This window comes from Eurypyga helias, unplaced genomic scaffold (genome assembly GCF_000690775.1).
Source record: "Eurypyga helias isolate BGI_N326 unplaced genomic scaffold, ASM69077v1 scaffold11257, whole genome shotgun sequence".
Classification (NCBI taxonomy): domain Eukaryota; kingdom Metazoa; phylum Chordata; class Aves; order Eurypygiformes; family Eurypygidae; genus Eurypyga; species Eurypyga helias.
Genome location: NW_010259828.1, coordinates 20,768 through 39,142, shown reverse-complemented (window position 1 = coordinate 39,142; position 18,375 = coordinate 20,768). Strand labels below are relative to the sequence as shown.

The 18,375-nt window shown below is 37.6% G+C and overlaps 1 protein-coding gene across 1 annotated transcript in view; it reads left to right on the top strand.

The window, feature by feature from the left end:
- Positions 1-378: 378 nt before the first annotated feature.
- The window catches only part of DOPEY1 (dopey family member 1), a gene marked incomplete at its 3' end in the record, with an annotated part of 38,456 nt that continues 20,459 nt past the window's right edge, over positions 379-18,375 (top strand). The window contains exons 1-11 of the mRNA XM_010154784.1: positions 379-590; positions 1,889-2,078; positions 2,626-2,724; positions 3,786-3,885; positions 6,234-6,343; positions 8,694-8,802; positions 10,488-10,608; positions 11,333-11,452; positions 14,258-14,372; positions 14,812-14,841; positions 15,253-15,486. Coding sequence (XP_010153086.1) covers positions 379-590; positions 1,889-2,078; positions 2,626-2,724; positions 3,786-3,885; positions 6,234-6,343; positions 8,694-8,802; positions 10,488-10,608; positions 11,333-11,452; positions 14,258-14,372; positions 14,812-14,841; positions 15,253-15,486 — 1,440 coding nt within the window. The remainder of the gene's footprint in view (positions 591-1,888; positions 2,079-2,625; positions 2,725-3,785; positions 3,886-6,233; positions 6,344-8,693; positions 8,803-10,487; positions 10,609-11,332; positions 11,453-14,257; positions 14,373-14,811; positions 14,842-15,252; positions 15,487-18,375) is intronic.

Below are 18,375 nucleotides of genomic sequence, written 5' to 3'. Positions count from 1 at the left end.
GAATTTTTTTTCTATAAAATTCCTCAAACGTCCTTAACTATTGTTGGGGGTTTTTTTCTTAATAAATGCAAAGAAGATCTCTTTTTAAAATAAATTTTATGTTGTGATGTAGTTCAGCATGGGCAGAAATAACATTTTTGGTTTGCAGAAATGCTTCTATTTTACTGTATTTGCTTTGTTGGTGGAAGTACTTGTTAATTTCTGGGCCTCTGGTGCTCACTATCACAATACAAATAAAGCTCATACCAACGTGTCAGTCTGCAAGGCAGATTGTGTGGTAGTCTGTGCCTGTGCAAAATTCTAAGATAAAAACCTGGTAGTTCAAAATACACTGGACACACTTGTTCTAGTCTTAAGATAAAAATGAGATTGTCTCACATGAGAAGCTTCCTGAAAAAGACACATTTTATTTTTCACAGTTCTGGACTATTTCCACTCCTTGCCAATGCTGCAATGTCTGTCAAGCCAACATTATTGAGTCTGTATGAGATTTATTATCTCCCTCTGGGTAAAACATTGAAACCAGGACTGCAAGGACTGTTAACTGGGATTCTGCCTGGGTTAGAGGAGGGGTCAGAGTATTACGAAAGGTAAGAACAGTTAGGTTAATAAGGTGATCTGCTTGATTTTAGTTTTGGGTGGTTTTTGTTTGGTTTTTTTTTTTTCCCCTGCAACTCTTAGTTAAATACTTGTATGTGGATTTTTTTTTTTTTTAAGATAGGTGGTATTTATTTTCATCAAGTCATATTAATTGCAATGGGGTAGTATGGTAGAGGATTCTTAACGTTATTTATGATAAACAAACTGTTAGTTGTTTTGACATTAAGTGGACTTAGTGTTATGTTCTTGTTATGGATTAAGGTACATGTTAGGAACATGTTGCTTGTTTTTTTCCCCTGGGTTTCCTCTAAGGTAGTACTGCCATATTATTCCTTGTCTAAAATACATAACTGAATTTAAGATAACTAACCAAGCTTCCATCATGAAGATTTACTTGTTATGATATCTAACTTGTCATTAAGCCACCTATGTAACAGACAGCAATGATCCACCGAGTTTTAGAGGATATCACACTTATTTCTAGTAGAGTGGCCTAGGAGGTAATAGCTGCTCTTAGTCAGCAAGCCTAAGCCCCGCTCAAGTTATCTTGACCATGGTGTCTGGGGTGCTGAGGCAAAATCTTAACATATTAAAGGATGAAATTACCCCCCAAGGCTTTGAGTTCTTGCAGTTGTTCATACATTTATGTATTCTTGATATTTCCAAGCTAGAATTTTCACGACTTGTATATGAAGAACAAGTTAACCTTGTCTCTTTCTATTTCTGTGTAGGTAGCTACACACAGTGTAGTTGGCATCACTATAACAGGGAACAAGGGCTACTCAGCTTGCCTGCTGTAGGGTGTAGAGGTGCTGCCATATGAGTTGGGAGAAGTGAAGATGGGAAGGCATTGCTTGAGCTCAAAGAATTGTGATATTTTTATGCCCTAATAACAGGGCAGAAGTGCTCGGTGCAGGGAATGAGAGGGCAAAAGCCATTTGCTTGATTCTTTTCTTCAGTAGCTATGCTTTCCTGCTGTCTCTGAAACTCCTGTCTGTAGCAACACTTGGCTTTAAGTAGCAGATGAGGAAGTTATTTGGCCCTTTGAACATAAGGAGTATGTGGGCAGGCAGAAGCATTTTGCAAGCCAGGCTGGCCCACAGGCTCGCTAGCTGGATCACTTTGCTCAGGCTGTTACAAGGTTCAGTGTATAATTGGGGCTTCTCTTGGCCTCCCAAAAGAAAGTTTTGACCTTCGTGTAACGATTTATTTTTATACTGATTAAAACTGGGGGCTGGGCAACGGCTGTGATGCATGCCCTAATTCAGCTGACTTGATTTTACTGCAGAACAAACACGCTGTTGGAGAAGGTTGCCTCGGCTGTGGATCAGTCAGCGTTCTACAGTGCTCTCTGGGGCAGCCTCCTCACAAGCCCTGCAGTTCGCTTGCCCGGGATCACCTATGTCCTCTCCCATTTGAACAGGAAGCTGTCAATGGAAGATCAACTCTACATTATCGGCAGTGACATTGAATTAATGGTAATGTATCCGTTGAAACAATGAAGACATTGGTGTTCCTTATTTATATACTTCCACGGGAGTTAGATGTCTCCTCTATCTTTGAACATAGCCTTTGAAGAGATAAAAGTGCACGTTTGCTTATGATAGCTCCAGTTAAGCTGATGTTTTTCTGCATGATAATAGCCTTGCAAAGCAGAGTTAATGTCTCAGACCTACTTAGGTTTTGTATAAAACTTTCCATTCCTGACACACTTCAGTTACAAATGGTTTTATTGTATTTAAAAAGAACCCATATATATAGTAGTATTTTGTTTTTTAAACTTAGGATATTGATTGGCAATATAAACTTAATCTTTGTACAGTTCAGGGAATCTGTGCTGATTATATGTTTCCTCAGTAGTGAAACTTTTTATTTTCCTGTTTAGCTTTTTTTATTATTTAGAATGACCCTATTTCATACATATCACCATTTACAAACAACTGTTTTTATTTAGTGTTTTCTTATATCTTCCTTCTTAAAACAATACACTAAATAACCATTTTGGGGTGTCTGCTGTTACTTCAGGTGGAAGCAGTAAGCACATCAGTGCAAGATACCAGTGTTTTAGTACAGAGGAGCACGTTGGACCTTATCCTTTTTTGTTTTCCTTTCCACATGAGCCAGGTAGGTTATTAACATGAGAAATTAATTGGCACACTACTAAATGCACTCCACTTCTTAAGTCACTAGCAGTATTTAGACAGTTTTTGTTAATGACGTTTTCCAAGCTTCAACAAGAATCATATGTCAGAGTTTCTCTGATAGGTTTGGCTGTTCTCATCTCATGATCTCTGCCCTTCTGCTTTACAACTTGGTATGGTAACTGTGAGGTTAAAGTTAGCTTCTGTGTATGCAAACCCAATATAAATTATGATGTTTAGTCTGTGTAGAAGCTTTTAATTTGCTCTAATTTGATGAGAAAACAAATTATCTGTTCATGTGCAGTTTTCCAATTCTCAGTGTTGAAAAGCAGCAAAAGTTAATCCTCTTAGCATAACTGATTCAGAACACTAGAGAAATGAAAATGATTATTGGTTTTGGGTGAGTAGTTAGCCCTAGCAGTAGTGGGAGATAGACCTTATGACTTCTAGGTGATTTTTTTTTTGGACTGCATTTATTGTTAATCACTTTCTGGTTTTAAGTGATCCGTGATTTGTTTTTCTTCCAGAGGAAAACTGATACTAGATTGATATTCACCTTGTTAGAAATTATGGAAAACCTGCACATTCCTGTAAAAAGTACTGTGTGGCAGTGATTTGTTCACATTTATCAGTTACTATAGGAATATTTGGAGTGTCTTTGTTTAGGTGCTAGGATGGTGAAATTATCAATAAAGCACCATTTTCTTTATTATTAAGCCTTACACAAACATTTGAAGTAGGAAGAGATTGAAAGATACTGAAAATTATGCAGTGATTATTTTTTTTTACACTGGATTTTAGTTGCTTTTGCCTAATAAACAAAATGAAATGTAAAAAAATGGAGTCAACTATTTTTGCTTTTCATAAAAGGTACATACTATTACAGAGTGTCTGTTACAAGGAATCGTAATGTGGTTTCCAAAGAGTAAGATTGTTGTACTATCCTGAACATGAAATTAACTATTTTAGTGCACATTAAGCTGCTAGCATAGAAAAAGTGTTCCTTTTCCTAGTTAAGTCTGATCATGCTTCTAACTTCTTCAGGCAACACGTCCAGACATGATCAGAATTTTGTCAGCAGCTCTTCACGTAGTACTGCGCAGGGATATGTCACTCAACCGGAGGCTTTATGCATGGCTTCTAGGTAGGTTTGTGCTTCATTCCACGGTTCACTTAACAGTGGAGAAAGGATCGTTTGTTCATTAGCAGTATTTTGCCATCTAGCAGAGAAAGATTCTTGGAAAAATGAAATTCTTAGTTTGCGTCATAAGGAAGAAGGGCTCTGTCTCTCTCCGTGGGCATAAAAGATGAAGGATGTCATGCTGGAACTCATTCCTATTCTATAAATTATTGGTAGATTTTCCTACAGCAGCAGTTATGGGCCACAATCAGGGGTAGAGCCTGGTGCACCTCTATTCTGCATGCAGAACATAGTTCAATGCCTTTCTGGGTAAAAATAGATTAAGGACAGGAAGCACATTTGTACTTCTACCAAATGGCAAAATATCAATACAATACACATTTTTTTAGTAGGAAACCAGCATGTAATGAGAAGAAGGGAACAGAGAATAATAGCTATTTAGAAGACTCTGTTTAAGGAATATTTAGAAAATTAGAAATTAGAGTGTTTTCTAAAACACTCTTACCCTTGTTACTTTAAGGAAATGAAGCCTGTGGTCTCATGAAACTGGCCTGTTTCTCTTTAAAACCACTTTCAGGCCACTTTGAGAGAAGTCAGCATCTCTGACATGGGAATTCCGAAGACTGTCCCAGGAACTGGTGGCTGAATGGAGAGACATCAAGTGGTTTCTCTACTTGAGAAACTCTACTTGAGGAGAAGACTGTTTTAGTTTGGCTTCCCAGCTCACCAGCAAGCACGTATGTGCTGCTCAGGCTACCCAGAACCCTTCCCTGCAGCTCTTGCATCTTTTCCAGCTGATAGTTAAGGCTTCAGAGACAAGTAGCCTGTGGGTGTCTGGGGAGCAAGGAATTAAGTAGTCAAGGGACACGAGACTGAAGTTACAAAAGGAGGGATGAAGTCAGCAACAGTGTTTTGCATGAGGGGATTGGGTTTGCTGCTGTAGGAGTTGCAGGGATTTAGAAGATAAACATGAAAAAAAACCCCTGCCTCCTGTAATGAATCATTTCTCAAGATACTGACTTGCAAATTACTCATCTTTCAAAGAAACATGGTGAAATACATTATAATGCTCCATGCATACGTTTTCCAGTTTAGGTAAAAATAATTTCTAGATTAAACACGACACTAAAGTTTCGTTTAAATTTGGTGGATTAGGTATGCCTTATTACTGTCATTGAAAAAGATATTTTATGCATTTAAAACATGTTGCTTTTTCAGTTGTGGAATCATCTACAGCTATTTCATGAGCATAGTCTCCACTAAAAGATGTAACTTCAGAAGATTGTTTTACAGTGACTGTTCCTGGTCCTGTTTTGTGAACAGATAGTCCTTCCATTTGTTGTATATTTGGACAGACCTTCTGGCGTTATAGCTTTTTTGCTTATATTTCTTTTGACGGCGTGTTGCTTTTATACTAACATGATATTCTACTCCTAATATACAATACTGGAGGAAGGGAGGTCAGTTATGTTGGAAGACTCTCTGAAGTCTGATGTTCTGTATAACGTTATTTAATTCCAGTGTTTAGCTGTTCTTTCCCATTGTTTTATAGCTGGGAGTAGTCTGTTAACATGCTTTAGGCACAAAAATCATATTGCATCTCTTAAATCCAGGTTAGCTTAACCATTGTTAACAGTGGTCGTTTTAAGTTGCTGCTAAGGGGCATGCTTCTTCTCAGGCTTCCCTTTATTTTTGTCACTTCAGGACCAAAACTGTGGAAAATGCTTCTGTGGAACGGGGTGATAATCCTGGCAGACTACTCTTTTTTTTTTTTTTTTAATTTATTATTATTTTTTCCCAAAGCCTAATTTTTTGTAGAATAAAAAATTTACTTGGCAAAAGATAAAAACCTACAAAACAAGGGTCTGTCTCCTTCATGTAATTTTGAATAACAAAATTGATTTTGTGTAATACCACTGTTAGTCTCTCTAAGAGCCTTAGTCATGTCAGCGTGTTTTGGTGATCATCTCTATTTAAAATACTGAATTTTGTTTTCTCGTAATATTAATATTGAAATGTTTTTGTAGGACTTTTTTTTTTAAGATACTCTAGGACTATGTGGTTTGTTCAGTATTTGTGAACATTTTTTTTCTTTTGTATCAGAAGTAATGTGGTTAATAACGTTGCATAAAATTCCAGTTTGTATTTTTGTGTGCAAACTGCTTGCATGGAAGTATCACTTAGTTTCCTGTATTAAACTCTATAAAATCATCTTTCTCTTGCCAACATTGCTTGGACTTCATCTTGGTAAGTTATCAGTGCTAGTGTGTTGATTTCTAGTTTAAACAAATTGGCAAAATATTCTATTAAGAAACAAATACTTATTTGACTTGTCTTTTGTTTGCTTGAAGGTTTTGATAACAATGGTGCACTTATAGGACCCAGAAGTACAAGGCACAGCAATCCTGAGGAGCATGCCACTTACTATTTCAACACATTCTCTAAGGAGATGTTAGTCCAGGTAGCTATATGATGGTTTTTTGTGGCATATGTATCATCTTGCCCAGAGAAGCTGTGGATGTCCTATCTCTGGAAGTGTTTAAGGCCAGGCTGGATGAGGCTTTGAGCAACCTGGTCTAGTGGAAGGTGTCCCTGCCCATGGCAGGGGGGTTGGAACTAAATGGTCTTTAAGGTCCCTTCCAACCCAAACCATTCTGTGATTGTATGATGATTCCATAATTCTTAAATGGATGCTGATCAAAGCTGCTCTGTCTTTATTTTTTAACTTGCCATTTCTATGTGACCATGTAATTTTTGTCTTTCTCTGATATTGTGGCCTACTCTTCTAAAACCTTCTCAGTGGAAAAATAAAGATATGGGATAATGTGTTTCTTTAGAATAACAGTATGTTCAGCACAAATATTCAATTTCTGTCTCTTCTCTTCCACAATAATGTAGCATACATGGAAAATAGTTGATTATGAGCCCAGCACAATGGAGCCTGTTCTTTCATGAGACGGAATTGGAGAATTCTCTTCTACTTCTGTAGATAAGGAAACTCCTCTGTGTCTTGGGAATTGGAAAAAATGTGATGAGCTAGTACTCAGACCTTCTGAGTCAGAAGGGTTTTCCTTCCCTCTAGGCAAGGGCAGTGTCTTTTCTGCTGTCCATTGGCAGTCAGGAATAGCTGAGCAAATTGGCAGTCATACTACTTGACCCTTAAAGCCTTGCTAAGTGAGCTGAGATCACCTGGCCTCAAGAATTGTGGGCCTTCTCTTGCAGTAACTAAAGTATACAGATGTCTTTCAAGATGCTGTGACTCATCTTGATATCAGGAAGACATTTTATCATTAAGGCAAATTGATAAGGTCAAGATTTTTCTAACACTCGGTCAGAATTACAGTGCTATATATGGGAATGGGACTGGGGATTCTGATGGTAGTAGCTGACATGAGTATATTTAGTTCATCACAACCTAAAGCTGATACCCAGCACAGAGCTAGCACTTTGTTTTATCTGAGGGTAGTGAGATTTGCTGTTCTGCTGATGCTGCACCGGAATTCTGGGGTTTCTTCCTCAAGGATGTTTTTCGCACGCTATCACCCTTTTCATGTCACCCTACTGCCTCCCATGGCAGATGATTCAGAAGTTATCATAGTGTAGAGGAGAGAGCTGAATGAAAGTTTTGCATGTACCTTCTCTACAAAGTGTGGTGAGCTTTTAGTGACATTTAAGCGTTTGTTAATAGGTTGAGGTGTTCCTTTTAAATCTGCCCATCTTTCTAGCTTAACCAGTGTCATTAGAATTTCTGTGTCTGAAAAGACTAACAACAGTGTAGAGTTGATACAGTCCATTTGATGATCTTTTTTTTTTTGGTAGCAGGCACTCCTGCTACAGTAGAATGGAGCAAGGCTGTTTTTATAACAGGGATAATTCAGTTGTTTTTTGCTCTAAAATTTTTTATGGACATTAAAATCGGTGGCTTGCTCTACATAATACAAATTGCATGTGCCTTCTAAAACCATTTGCTGTCTTTTGAAAGACTTCAAAAGCATTGCTCTTTTTTGCCTTCTTCCCTAGAAGTTTCTTTGTGTGTTCTTTTATCCAGTCCACCCCCATCTTATTCATTGGCACAATGCACTGAAACTTCCAACCTTCTAAAAGCATATTCAAGTACAGAAGATTTTTCTTTCAGGATACTGGCTGATAATAACGTGCTTTATAGCAGATAGGAAGGTCGAACCTGTTTTCCTGCCTCTCTTCTTGCCCATCTCTCTTTTTCCTCCTTTGTCCTCCTTTTTTAGAAGCTGTAAAAGAAAAAATAGTTTTGACTCGGTGGAGCCAGCCACAGAGAGAAAACTAAGCAAAATCTATCGTAGCTCTGTTGAGCTTTTTTTAATTCTGTAGCTCATTCCCTAGACTGCTTCAGTATAGAAACTCAGTTTTCCTGTTTGTTTTGAAGTTGTCATTGCTATCTAGTCAAAAAAGTTTTCTGCCAGAAGTAAATCCTAGGTAGAGACATTGTTATTTATTAAGCTGGTAATATCTACATGGCTTACCTTGTCAAACATGTCTTACCTTTGTCTTTTCATGTCTTCTCTTTTGTGAAATTTTGAGTTGGTATCTGTTTATAATATTTTATTTTGACTTTAATTATATACAAGTTATCAAGTTCTGTTCCACAGAAGTATTCTCATAGGCAAAGTTGAGAGAATACTTAAGCATGGAAAGAATGAGCTGCAGTGAGGTGAAATAGTGGTCCCCACTACGGAGAATTTTCCCTTTTAATGCAGCTTTTATTGCATCTTTCTTCCAAAAAACTGTTCTCTGGTTGTGGTTTTATTTTCCTGATATACTTTTGCTCTTTATAGGCAATGGTTGGAATATTACAAGTTAATGGGCATGGAGAAGAAAGCACACTGATGCAAGACTTGAAGCCTTTTCGGATTCTTATCAGTTTGCTGGATAAGCCTGAACTAGGTAATTTTCATGTTACTTCTAGTCTTTAACTTGTTTCACATGTTTTTGCATTGAGAATTTTTCTCTCTTGTTGGTCAAATTGAGAAAGCTGTATTCTTAGTACTGGCACATTAGCTAGATTTCTTGGATCTTCCATGCTGGTAGTTGAATGTATTCATTAGAGTTACCTTATACCAAATGCCGTTTCTTCTACTTTCAACACAGGAAATAGTAAGTTACAGTCAGAGGGAGAACTGGTTGCATGTTGGAACGAATGCAGTTTGGATCTTTTTTGTTTCTTTAATCAAATAGTGACTTTCACTGTTCTAAATTTTAGCTGTTGCTTTTGGGAATAATCTGCTTTTTCTTTTAATATACACACTGAGATGAGAGATACTAAGAGAAGGGTTTTCTTTTTTCCCTGAAGAATTTATCCAGAGAAAGCAAATTTGTTTGTTTCTGGGGTTTTCTTTGGGGTGGTGGTGGTTTTTTTCATAGTGGGCTTCTTTTGGGTTTTTTTGTGTATTTGTTTGGTTTTAATTCTCCTTTCCTGTGTTTAAATGCACTTTTTAGCTGTTGTGTGCAGAGGACTATAGGACAAAAGCATATGAGGCAAAAGTATTAACAAGAACTAAGCGTTGGATATCTTGCCTTTTTCTTTGGAATAACGGTTTTTGAGGTGACTAAAAAAAATCAAAGTAGTTTTTGAAGTGTATCCTAAGATTTGGGGGCAGGATAATAAAAGCCTAAAAATACAGCAATTAAAGAGCACAACTTGAAATGGTTAAGACAGACCGCAAAGAACAAAATATCTGACAAGAATTTGTCATCTTCCTCATAATTTGTGGCTTCTGGGAGTCACTTCAAATTTTCGGAGGCAATGTGTACGTTAAGATTTCATGAAGTAAGCAGAGCTAGGAAGATTCTTTCAGCAACTGAGATGGAAGAAGCTAATAGGATTTCTACTTAGTGCACTCTCACTGAAGGAAGCATAATAAGGCTAGGAGACAGCATGAAAAAGGCAAAGAATGTTTCAAGCAGGATTATTTTGTGAAATCCTTACAAAATAAGTTGGTTTTTTCTTCAGACTCGAGAATTAGCTCAATTATGAAGGAGGCAGTATTTCGAAGAGTGTCCTGCAGACCTGTATCTGCAATTAATTATCCCTCAAATTAAAAGGAAGATACTCAGAATATTTTACCTTGTATTATGGAAGATGCTTAAAAAAATTTCACCTTGTATTTGCATTTAAATATTTGAGTGTATTTTCCATATGACAACAGCATGAGCTAGCTTGGGTATTTGAAACTGGCTGAAACCTACCTTTGATCAGGAATCCAATTTTACATGTTACTGATCTGAGCTAATAATCCCTGAAGGAGGACGTGTTGGCTTGAACGTGGGCTACACCGATGCGATTGTGTAGCTTTCAAACTAGGTGTGTTTGTATCCAGCCATCACTGTACACGCATTGCATGGGGAAAGAACTCCGCTTGCGCTCTCTGTGCTTCCGGGCATTACAATTGCTTGTGTGTTTCTGGAATGCAGAAAAAACCTTCTGAAATCAAGGTAGTTTATGAAATTGAAGAGAAGGAGTTTGATGGTTTCAGTGACCAAAGCTAGCTAACGATTTGGATAGGTTTCGGATGTGGACTGTTAGCGGTGCTATAATGCTTAAGGCTGTGACTGCTGGTATTTCTCCCTAGGCCCTGCCATCCTAGAGGATGTGTTGATTGAAGTGTTTCGAACTTTATATACACAGTGCAAAGCAGAACTGGAGCTTCAGGCAGAACCTTCTTTCAACAAAGATCACACCCAGCTAAGCAGGTGAATAATGGGTATAATGTATTTTGTATTAAATAATACATCTTTTTGTTGCTGAAACCATGGCTGTGAAGCCTGTGGGACTGTGATCTGGTGTCTTCATGATACAGGATTCATCAACATTAATTGCACCTTCTGTGTTCAGTGCAAAGGTCCAAAGGGCTATGGTTGTTTTTGTTGGTTTTTTTTTTAACCTTTTAGCATCTTTGTCCATGACAAAAATGCTTGCTTGATGCCAGATGTCAGTATGTCAGTGTTGTCGATTACCTGTGGCATTATTTACATCTGTGTTCTTAAAAAGAAAAAGTGGACTGATGAGCTTTCTTGTAGAGTAAAAATGAAGAGTGCTACAAGACAGCTAGAGAGGAGGGTAAAAAGAGATTTGAGATTTGAGCTAAATATCTGAAAAGGTGGAGAGAAGAAGGAAGTTCAAACCTTGGGTCGGAAGGAACAACTGTGGGAATGATCATGGGAAAAGACATCTATTCAAAATGTGGTTAGAAGACACATACTGAAGAGAGGATGGAGAATAAACCTGGCAGCTGTGAGAACTGCTGGGAGGAGCTGGCCAATATACTGCCCAAGAGCAACAAACACTGTAGGAATGAGAGGAGGTTAATTTGTCAGCATTAGCCACTGGCAGTGGGTAAACTCAAGGTGATACGTAGTTAAATAACTTGGAAATGAGGTGTAAAAATATAAAATGTTCTTTTTTTTTTTCTTTCAGCAAACTGAGAGAAAACAAGAAAACGGCAGAATTGATTAAAACTGCCAATCTTCTCTTTAATTCCTTTGAGCCTTATTATATGTGGGATTACATTGCTCGTTGGTTTGAAGAATGTTGTAGGTAGGTTATAATACTTCAACTTTACACATACAGAGATTAAGTTGACTTTTGTTTCACAAGCTTTTTTTTTTCTTCAAACAAGTTAGTCTAATGTGATCATTTAGTCTGTAAGTCTTTTTCTTCCCCGTACCTTTAATTTGATCTTTTGACTAATTTCATTTAGATATGATTGATAGTATCAGTAATGTGAGTTCTCACAAACTCAGAGTCTGGGTAAAATGAAGAGACAGAATTAGCACCTCTGCTGAAAGGAAGGCTCCAGAGTGATCTCAAAGCCAGTTTGTTTTGTTCTGTCCACTGCAGGATTACTCACTGGTTGTCTAGCAAACCCATCAGCTTTACCAAGAGTGACTTGTGGAATGCATTATCTTTTGCCCTTCTCTTTTAGAAAAATAGTAGTGTGGGAATCCTGTACATGGCAAGGAGGGCTAAGGAAGGAAACACAGTAAATAAGAGAGAACTGAAAATATTAATGTGACTGAGGTGGACAGGAGAGCAGAGGTGGTTGCTGTGGCAAGGGATAGATGATGTAGGGATTTCAAATTAAATTTGTGTAATATTTTTCATTGCTTATGGAATAGCCTAATAATGCTAATTATGAACCATTGTGTATTAAGATATTTGGACACTAAGTTGTCTGTGAGCCAACAGTGTGCTGTCATAAGTCAAGAAAACTGTGTCTTGGGCCACATTAGAGGGGTGCGATCAGCAGGTGAAAGGAAGTTACTTTCCCTTCACTGAGTGTTTCTAAGGTCACATGTGGCATATAGTGTCCAGGTTTGGGCACCCTGCTTGAGGTGGAATGTTGAGAAACTGAAGAGACTCTTGTAGTGGACTGCTAAAATGGTGAGAGTCAGAGGACAGTGTGTGGGAGGTTGAGGTAGGTGAGTTTGGTTTAGCCTGGCAAAGAGGGGTCTCGAATAGCAGCCTGTAACTTCCCAAAGGGCATTTACAAAGTTGATGCAGCCATGCTTTTAGTACTGGCTGATGGTAAAATAAGGGATGGCAACAAGTGTTGGCTCAGGGGTTCAGGTTGGACTTTTTGGAAAAGCTCTGCAGGGACCATGGTGCAGCAGTGGAATGGGTTATGCAGGAAGGCTGTGGAGTTTCCTTGGGAGATTTCTAGGACTCTGCTAGACAAAACTGTGGATGAATTTATCTACTGTTGTTAGCAGTCCTGCACAGCATGAGAAGTTGAGCTAGATTAAATCCCTTCCAACTTGTTTGTGACTTAATTCTTGTGTATTGGACTGAATTGCTCAATATAAGATAGCAGTCTACAACCAGCTAAGAAGGAGGTGAGAATTTCTCTACATACAAGTAGATGCTACTGTGAGCGTGGATACGAGATTGCCTTATTAATAAATAAATGGAATCTGGAGAATGTTTTGGGTTTTTTTTCTGCATGAGCTGCTGTGTTATATAAGTTACTGCCTTCCAGTTTAAAAAGGCACACCATAACCAGTTGATTTTAAACCATGAATTTGTAAATTATCTTTCCATTATCTAGTCTGATTGCTGAATCACAGTTACTGCTTTTACAGTGATTTAGATATCCCTGTGTTTGTCTTAAGCTTTTTCTTATTATTTTCCCCCACTAAAAATTAAAAAGAGGATTTCTTGTATATAGTGTTCTCTCTCATCTAAATATTGCTCACTGCTACTGAGCCTTTTCTGAAAGCTATATTTGATAAGGGGCTCAGTGAGTTGAATTCAGGTCATCCTTTATGAAGTATTACAGTTGAACAAATCTGCGAGTAATTCATGAAATGGTAAACCTTTCTGGGTAGGAGCACAGAATGTGAAAAAGAATTTGTGTTATGACCTACACAAAGGGACCATTTTGCTGAACTGTGAAACAGGCTGGTAGTTTTGAAAAGAGAATTATCTGTTAGAGAGATAGAGTAACCCCATCGAGGTGTGGGTTAAGTAGAGGGCTACTTCTTGAACATAGGTTACTGATAGAATGCAATTTAAATATGATTTTAAAAACCTTCTGATAAATACTTACTGTCAGTGTTTCAGACTTAGTTTCTGTAATGCTTCTTTTATTTCAAATAAATCCTCTTTTGGTCCTAGCTTATATGTTCATGAACCCTTCCAAAACAGAGGGAAAGGATTAGCATAACTATTGCCGAAAATGTGACGCTGCCCTCACCACTACCCCCAGCCAAATATATGAATTAGAGAAACAAAACACTGTTCTGTGTTACAATCTAACAATATTATAAGCAAAGGATATGACGATGATTTCGCAGGAGATTTGTGTTCTGTCTTGTTTTTCTCAGCAGTGAAACTCATCAGATTATGAATTCTTGGCAAGAGTAAAACAATGCGGCCAGCTGAAGTTGAAGTAGACGTTTAGAGGAGCTTCTTTTGTTTTCCTCTTGCACAGCTTTAAAGTTTCTTGGGCCTTTTATTTCACTTTTGGTTGTCTTTATCTCAAGTGCTTAATGCCTTAGGTTCAGTTCTCTTCAAAATTACTGTGCTACCAGTAACACTGTCCCGTAATTCTATTACTGGTGCCCGTGCTCATACTAGCAAATATTGCTATATATGATGGAGTCCCAAATGCAGTTGTCTGTATCCTGGATTTCCTCATTTTATGAAAGGGAAAGGCTGGTTACTGCTTTTTCTGAAAGCATGCAGTGAGACCAAATGAGCTATTTAACAGTAAAATGGGAGATTGTTTATTTATTTATAGGGATTATCCCTGATGTGTATGGCTTTCACATTAAGTTACAGAAACCTGGTCAATGCAAGGGGGAGGGAAAAACATTGTGACACCCTGTTTGAATTTTGCAGGAGGACATTACATGCCAGACTTCATACTGGACCTGGAGGTGGTAGTGAGCAATCTGAGCTACCCCTGACAAATTTCTGCTTGTTAGTGGATTTTTTGTTGGATATAGTTTCTTTGGTAAGAATTGCTTTATTTGTTGCTAATACTGGGATTCTATATATTTATGCTCTACAGAAATACTGCTTTATTAATTTTTTTTCCCTGAAAATGTATTGCCACAAATTGGTGGACATCTTCAGGAAAAGTTTTGGTTTCATTGTATGAGTCTTGATAGACTGGTTGGATAGAACCAAAATGGTTTTTCTGATGCTTATACCTGAAAATTTTTGTCTGTCCTTGATTTTGTTTCTCTATAACTATACTATATTCATTACAAGTAAAGGCTTTTGTAGTTTGATGTGTTGTTTAGATGTGCAGCTTTCTTTAAAGGCTCTTTTAAATGTCATGATAAGATGTATCTTCTTTTTCTGTTGGCATTGTTTAATGCAACAAAGACTGTTGGAACTGTTTTTTCTATACCTGTCTTTCCTCAATTCTTTGCTTTCTCATTTCAAAGCCTACTAGAAGTATGAGAGTGCTGTGTCAGGTATGGCAATCAGCCTGTTTTCCCTTTAGTTCATGTTTATCTTTCATTCTTACAGTTTTATATTAAGGTTATTAAAAATAGTAGTAGCATTCTTTAGCCTTGTTGTTATGTTTTGTAATGAGTTTGCTGTGTAATGATCAAGACGTAAAGTTCTGAAAAAGAGCTAAATATATTTCTATTCGTTGGTTACCCAACTGTAAAGTTAATTTTATACATATTTTCTTTTAAGTGTGTATTTTCTTTTAAGCATGTATTTCTTATTCTTGGATGTTAAGATACTAATTTTCATTTTTCCATGTTCCGTACGGTTAGAACACAGTTAAGCAAATGATAGGTACCACTGTTACAGAATATAACTTCCAGGGTGGAATTTGGTGTTGCAATTAATGAGTTTTACTATTACTTTGTTAGGAGACTTACATTGAAATACAGACAGAACACTTGCCTCAGCTGTTGCTCAGGATGATTTCTGCGCTAACGAGCCATCTTCATACTTTGCACTTGTCCGAGCTTACTGATTCCCTCAGACTCTGCTCGAAGATCCTTAGTAAGGTTCAACCTCCTTTGCTGTCAGCTGGTACAGATGGTGTCCTGCAGCTTTCTAGTGGACACAGCAGCTCCATCAAAGAATGGGAAAATAAAAAGGTAACTGATTCTGTTTTGTAGCATCTTGGAAAAATACTACTTCTGTGGAAAGGAAATGTGAGCATTTTAAGTCTGTGCTGAACCACATGCAAGTCTTTGCTTAGATTTAGCTTTAATATATAACCGTACACATGAAACTTGGATCATCAAAGGAATTGTAATTGTGCTCTTAATTGTGGTAAAAGGTCTCGATTCTTGGGTGTTTTTATCTAGATTTAATATTACACATGTATAAATCACTTCAGAAGCAGGGCCTAAGAATGAGCTAATCAACTAAGGTTTGAAGCTGTAATTCACTCAGAGTCTGACTGTGTAGAATAACTGAACACAAAAAATACTCCATTTTGGTTACGTATTGGGCCTATGTAAATTCTCCTCTCACCTGTTTTATATGCACCAGATAAACACTCATCAGATTATCACTGTTAATTTCTTAGAATCATTTAATAAAGAAATAGAAGAATCAAACCAGCCAGCAGCTCTTTCTCTCCCTCTTTTTAGCACAGTCTAGTTTGGTCTATGCAGCTATGGCTCTTCAAGGTACATTAGGTGACATGCCCTGAAATCCTTGTTCTCCAGCTGAAGAAACTAGAGGATCATCATAGAATAATTTATTTTGGAAGTGACAGCTTCAGGCCACTGCTCAAAGCAGGGCTGATTTTGAAGTTAGATTGTAATTCAAAACTAGGTCAGGTCACCCAGGATCATACCTGGCTTATTTTTAATATCTCCAAGGATGAAGATTCTACAGTTTCTCTGTACAGCTTGTTTGTTTGCACTGTGCTATTTATTCAGAATTTCCATTGTTGCAGCTGGTGTTCTTTGCCTCTAGTTCTTCCACTGTGGGTTTCTGAGCACGCCTTCATCTTTTCAGCCACCTAATGAAAAGTCACAAACAACAATAAAGACACCTTCTACTCTTCCACAACTCTTAGCATTATTGCTAAGATTGAGCAAATCCAACTCTCTGAGCTTTCCTTCTACGTCAGGGGCTCCTGTGGTGGCCCTCCCTTGGATTTACTGAGTACATCAATGTTTGTTTTGTACCAATTAGTGCACACCTGGACACAGTATTCCAGATGTGGTCTTGAAACTGCTGAGTGGAGGGGACTAATCACTTCCCTTGTCTTACTGGCTATACTTTCACTAATACGTTTTGCCAATTCCTTTATGTGGTTGGCCTTCTTCACCAGAAGGGTCCATGGCTGGCTCATGTTCATTTTGACCATTAGGACTTCAACATCCTTTATGCCGGATCCCATCCTTACTCTTTCTAGCCAGCTGATACCTGGTTTTGGTATTTTGCGTTTTTTCTTGTTTCTTTTTTTTTTTTTTTTTAATAAAGCCTGGTTTGATTGATTTATGTTGCCCTTTGAACCTTCAACAGCCTTTTTCTTTCAATTGCAACCAACTCATGTGGCCATGGCTTCTGTTAAGAGATACAGTGAAATTAATTACCACATTTCTGATCTCTTTTACGTTGTATTTTGTAAGATGGGGTCAGGTTTTTAGTACACATTGAAACAGGGGACAGGTTGTCTCCAATACTCACTTTCATTCTTACTCCATCTCTGGTAAAGAAGGATGTAATTCACCACATGTAATGATGACTCTTTTTCATAAATACATAAAAACAGTTATTCAGATTTCTGGATTGTGCTCAAATTCTGTATTTAAGGCAGGGAGTGATTAGGTTGTGAGAGAGCGAGATATCTTCTGGGTCCGTTAAATCTCAGCCAACATCTGCCATCACCGGTAAGATAGTTATATGAGAAGTAGGTAGGTGTGTTCTTTACCTGCATTTACTCACATTGATCCATGTGTTTCTGTTTAAGTAGTTGTGCTGGATTCAGCACAACAGCCGGAGTTAAACCACGACAGTCCTTTTCCTATTCACCTCACATTCTCATCAGAAAGCAGGGATTGTGTTACCAGTTATCAGCAAGACTACAGGGACTTAGAGCAGCCCAGAAAGCTGCTGTGGGTTCTTTTTGAGTAGAAATCGTTCATCGGATTTTTGGATATGCCTGAACTGATAAGGAATTAAGGTGCACAATGAGTCATGAAGAACTGTTGTTGCTGGAGCAACCCTTCTTTCTGGTTTCTAGGAGAAGTTTTTTTGTGCATTTTCTTTCTAGCTGCAAATGGTTAGTAGCTTCTAAATGAAAATTTATTTCTTCTTATCTAAGTGTAACTTTGTATTTGAATAAAATCCCCAACTTCCGAATCTCAGAATTGGTATATAAGAATAAAGAAGCTAGTTTGTTAAAGTTGCACCATATATGCGTGTAAGAATTACATTCTATCCACATTTAATAGACAATTTCTTATGTCAAAGAGCGTAAATTTTAATGAGAAATTGAGCTGGCTTTATTAGTATAAATGTGAAAGTTGACAAAATGTTTTTTAGGTTATGGAAGCTTTTGTTCTTCGTTTACCACTCCACAGTTCACTTTTTTTAAGGTGTTTTGGCAACTTAGAGTTGTAATGTTAAATGACACTGATCCTGCCTTCCTAATGAGATGAAACTTTAATAGTTTTTGCGCTTCTATCGGTAGTATGTCTAGACAGTTATTAAGGTGAAATAATTTAATATCTAATGTGATTATTTACTTACAGAGTAGGAACTTCAAAAGCCTGATCAGAGAAGTGTGTACTTTTTCCTGCTCTCTCAGGTCTTCCCATTCTTCTTGGCAAACATCTCCTTTTTGTCTCGTTTGCCAGCAGGCATTTTTCACTCCTTTACGACTGCAGCAGTTTCTGATTAACAGATAAATATCTTATCCATTTGTAGTATGTGCTAAAATCTAAAATATTAAAAGAATCTTGCTAGCTAATGGGACCATAAGCAACATATTTCAATGTCCTGCTTCCTGCTGTAAGTGTGGG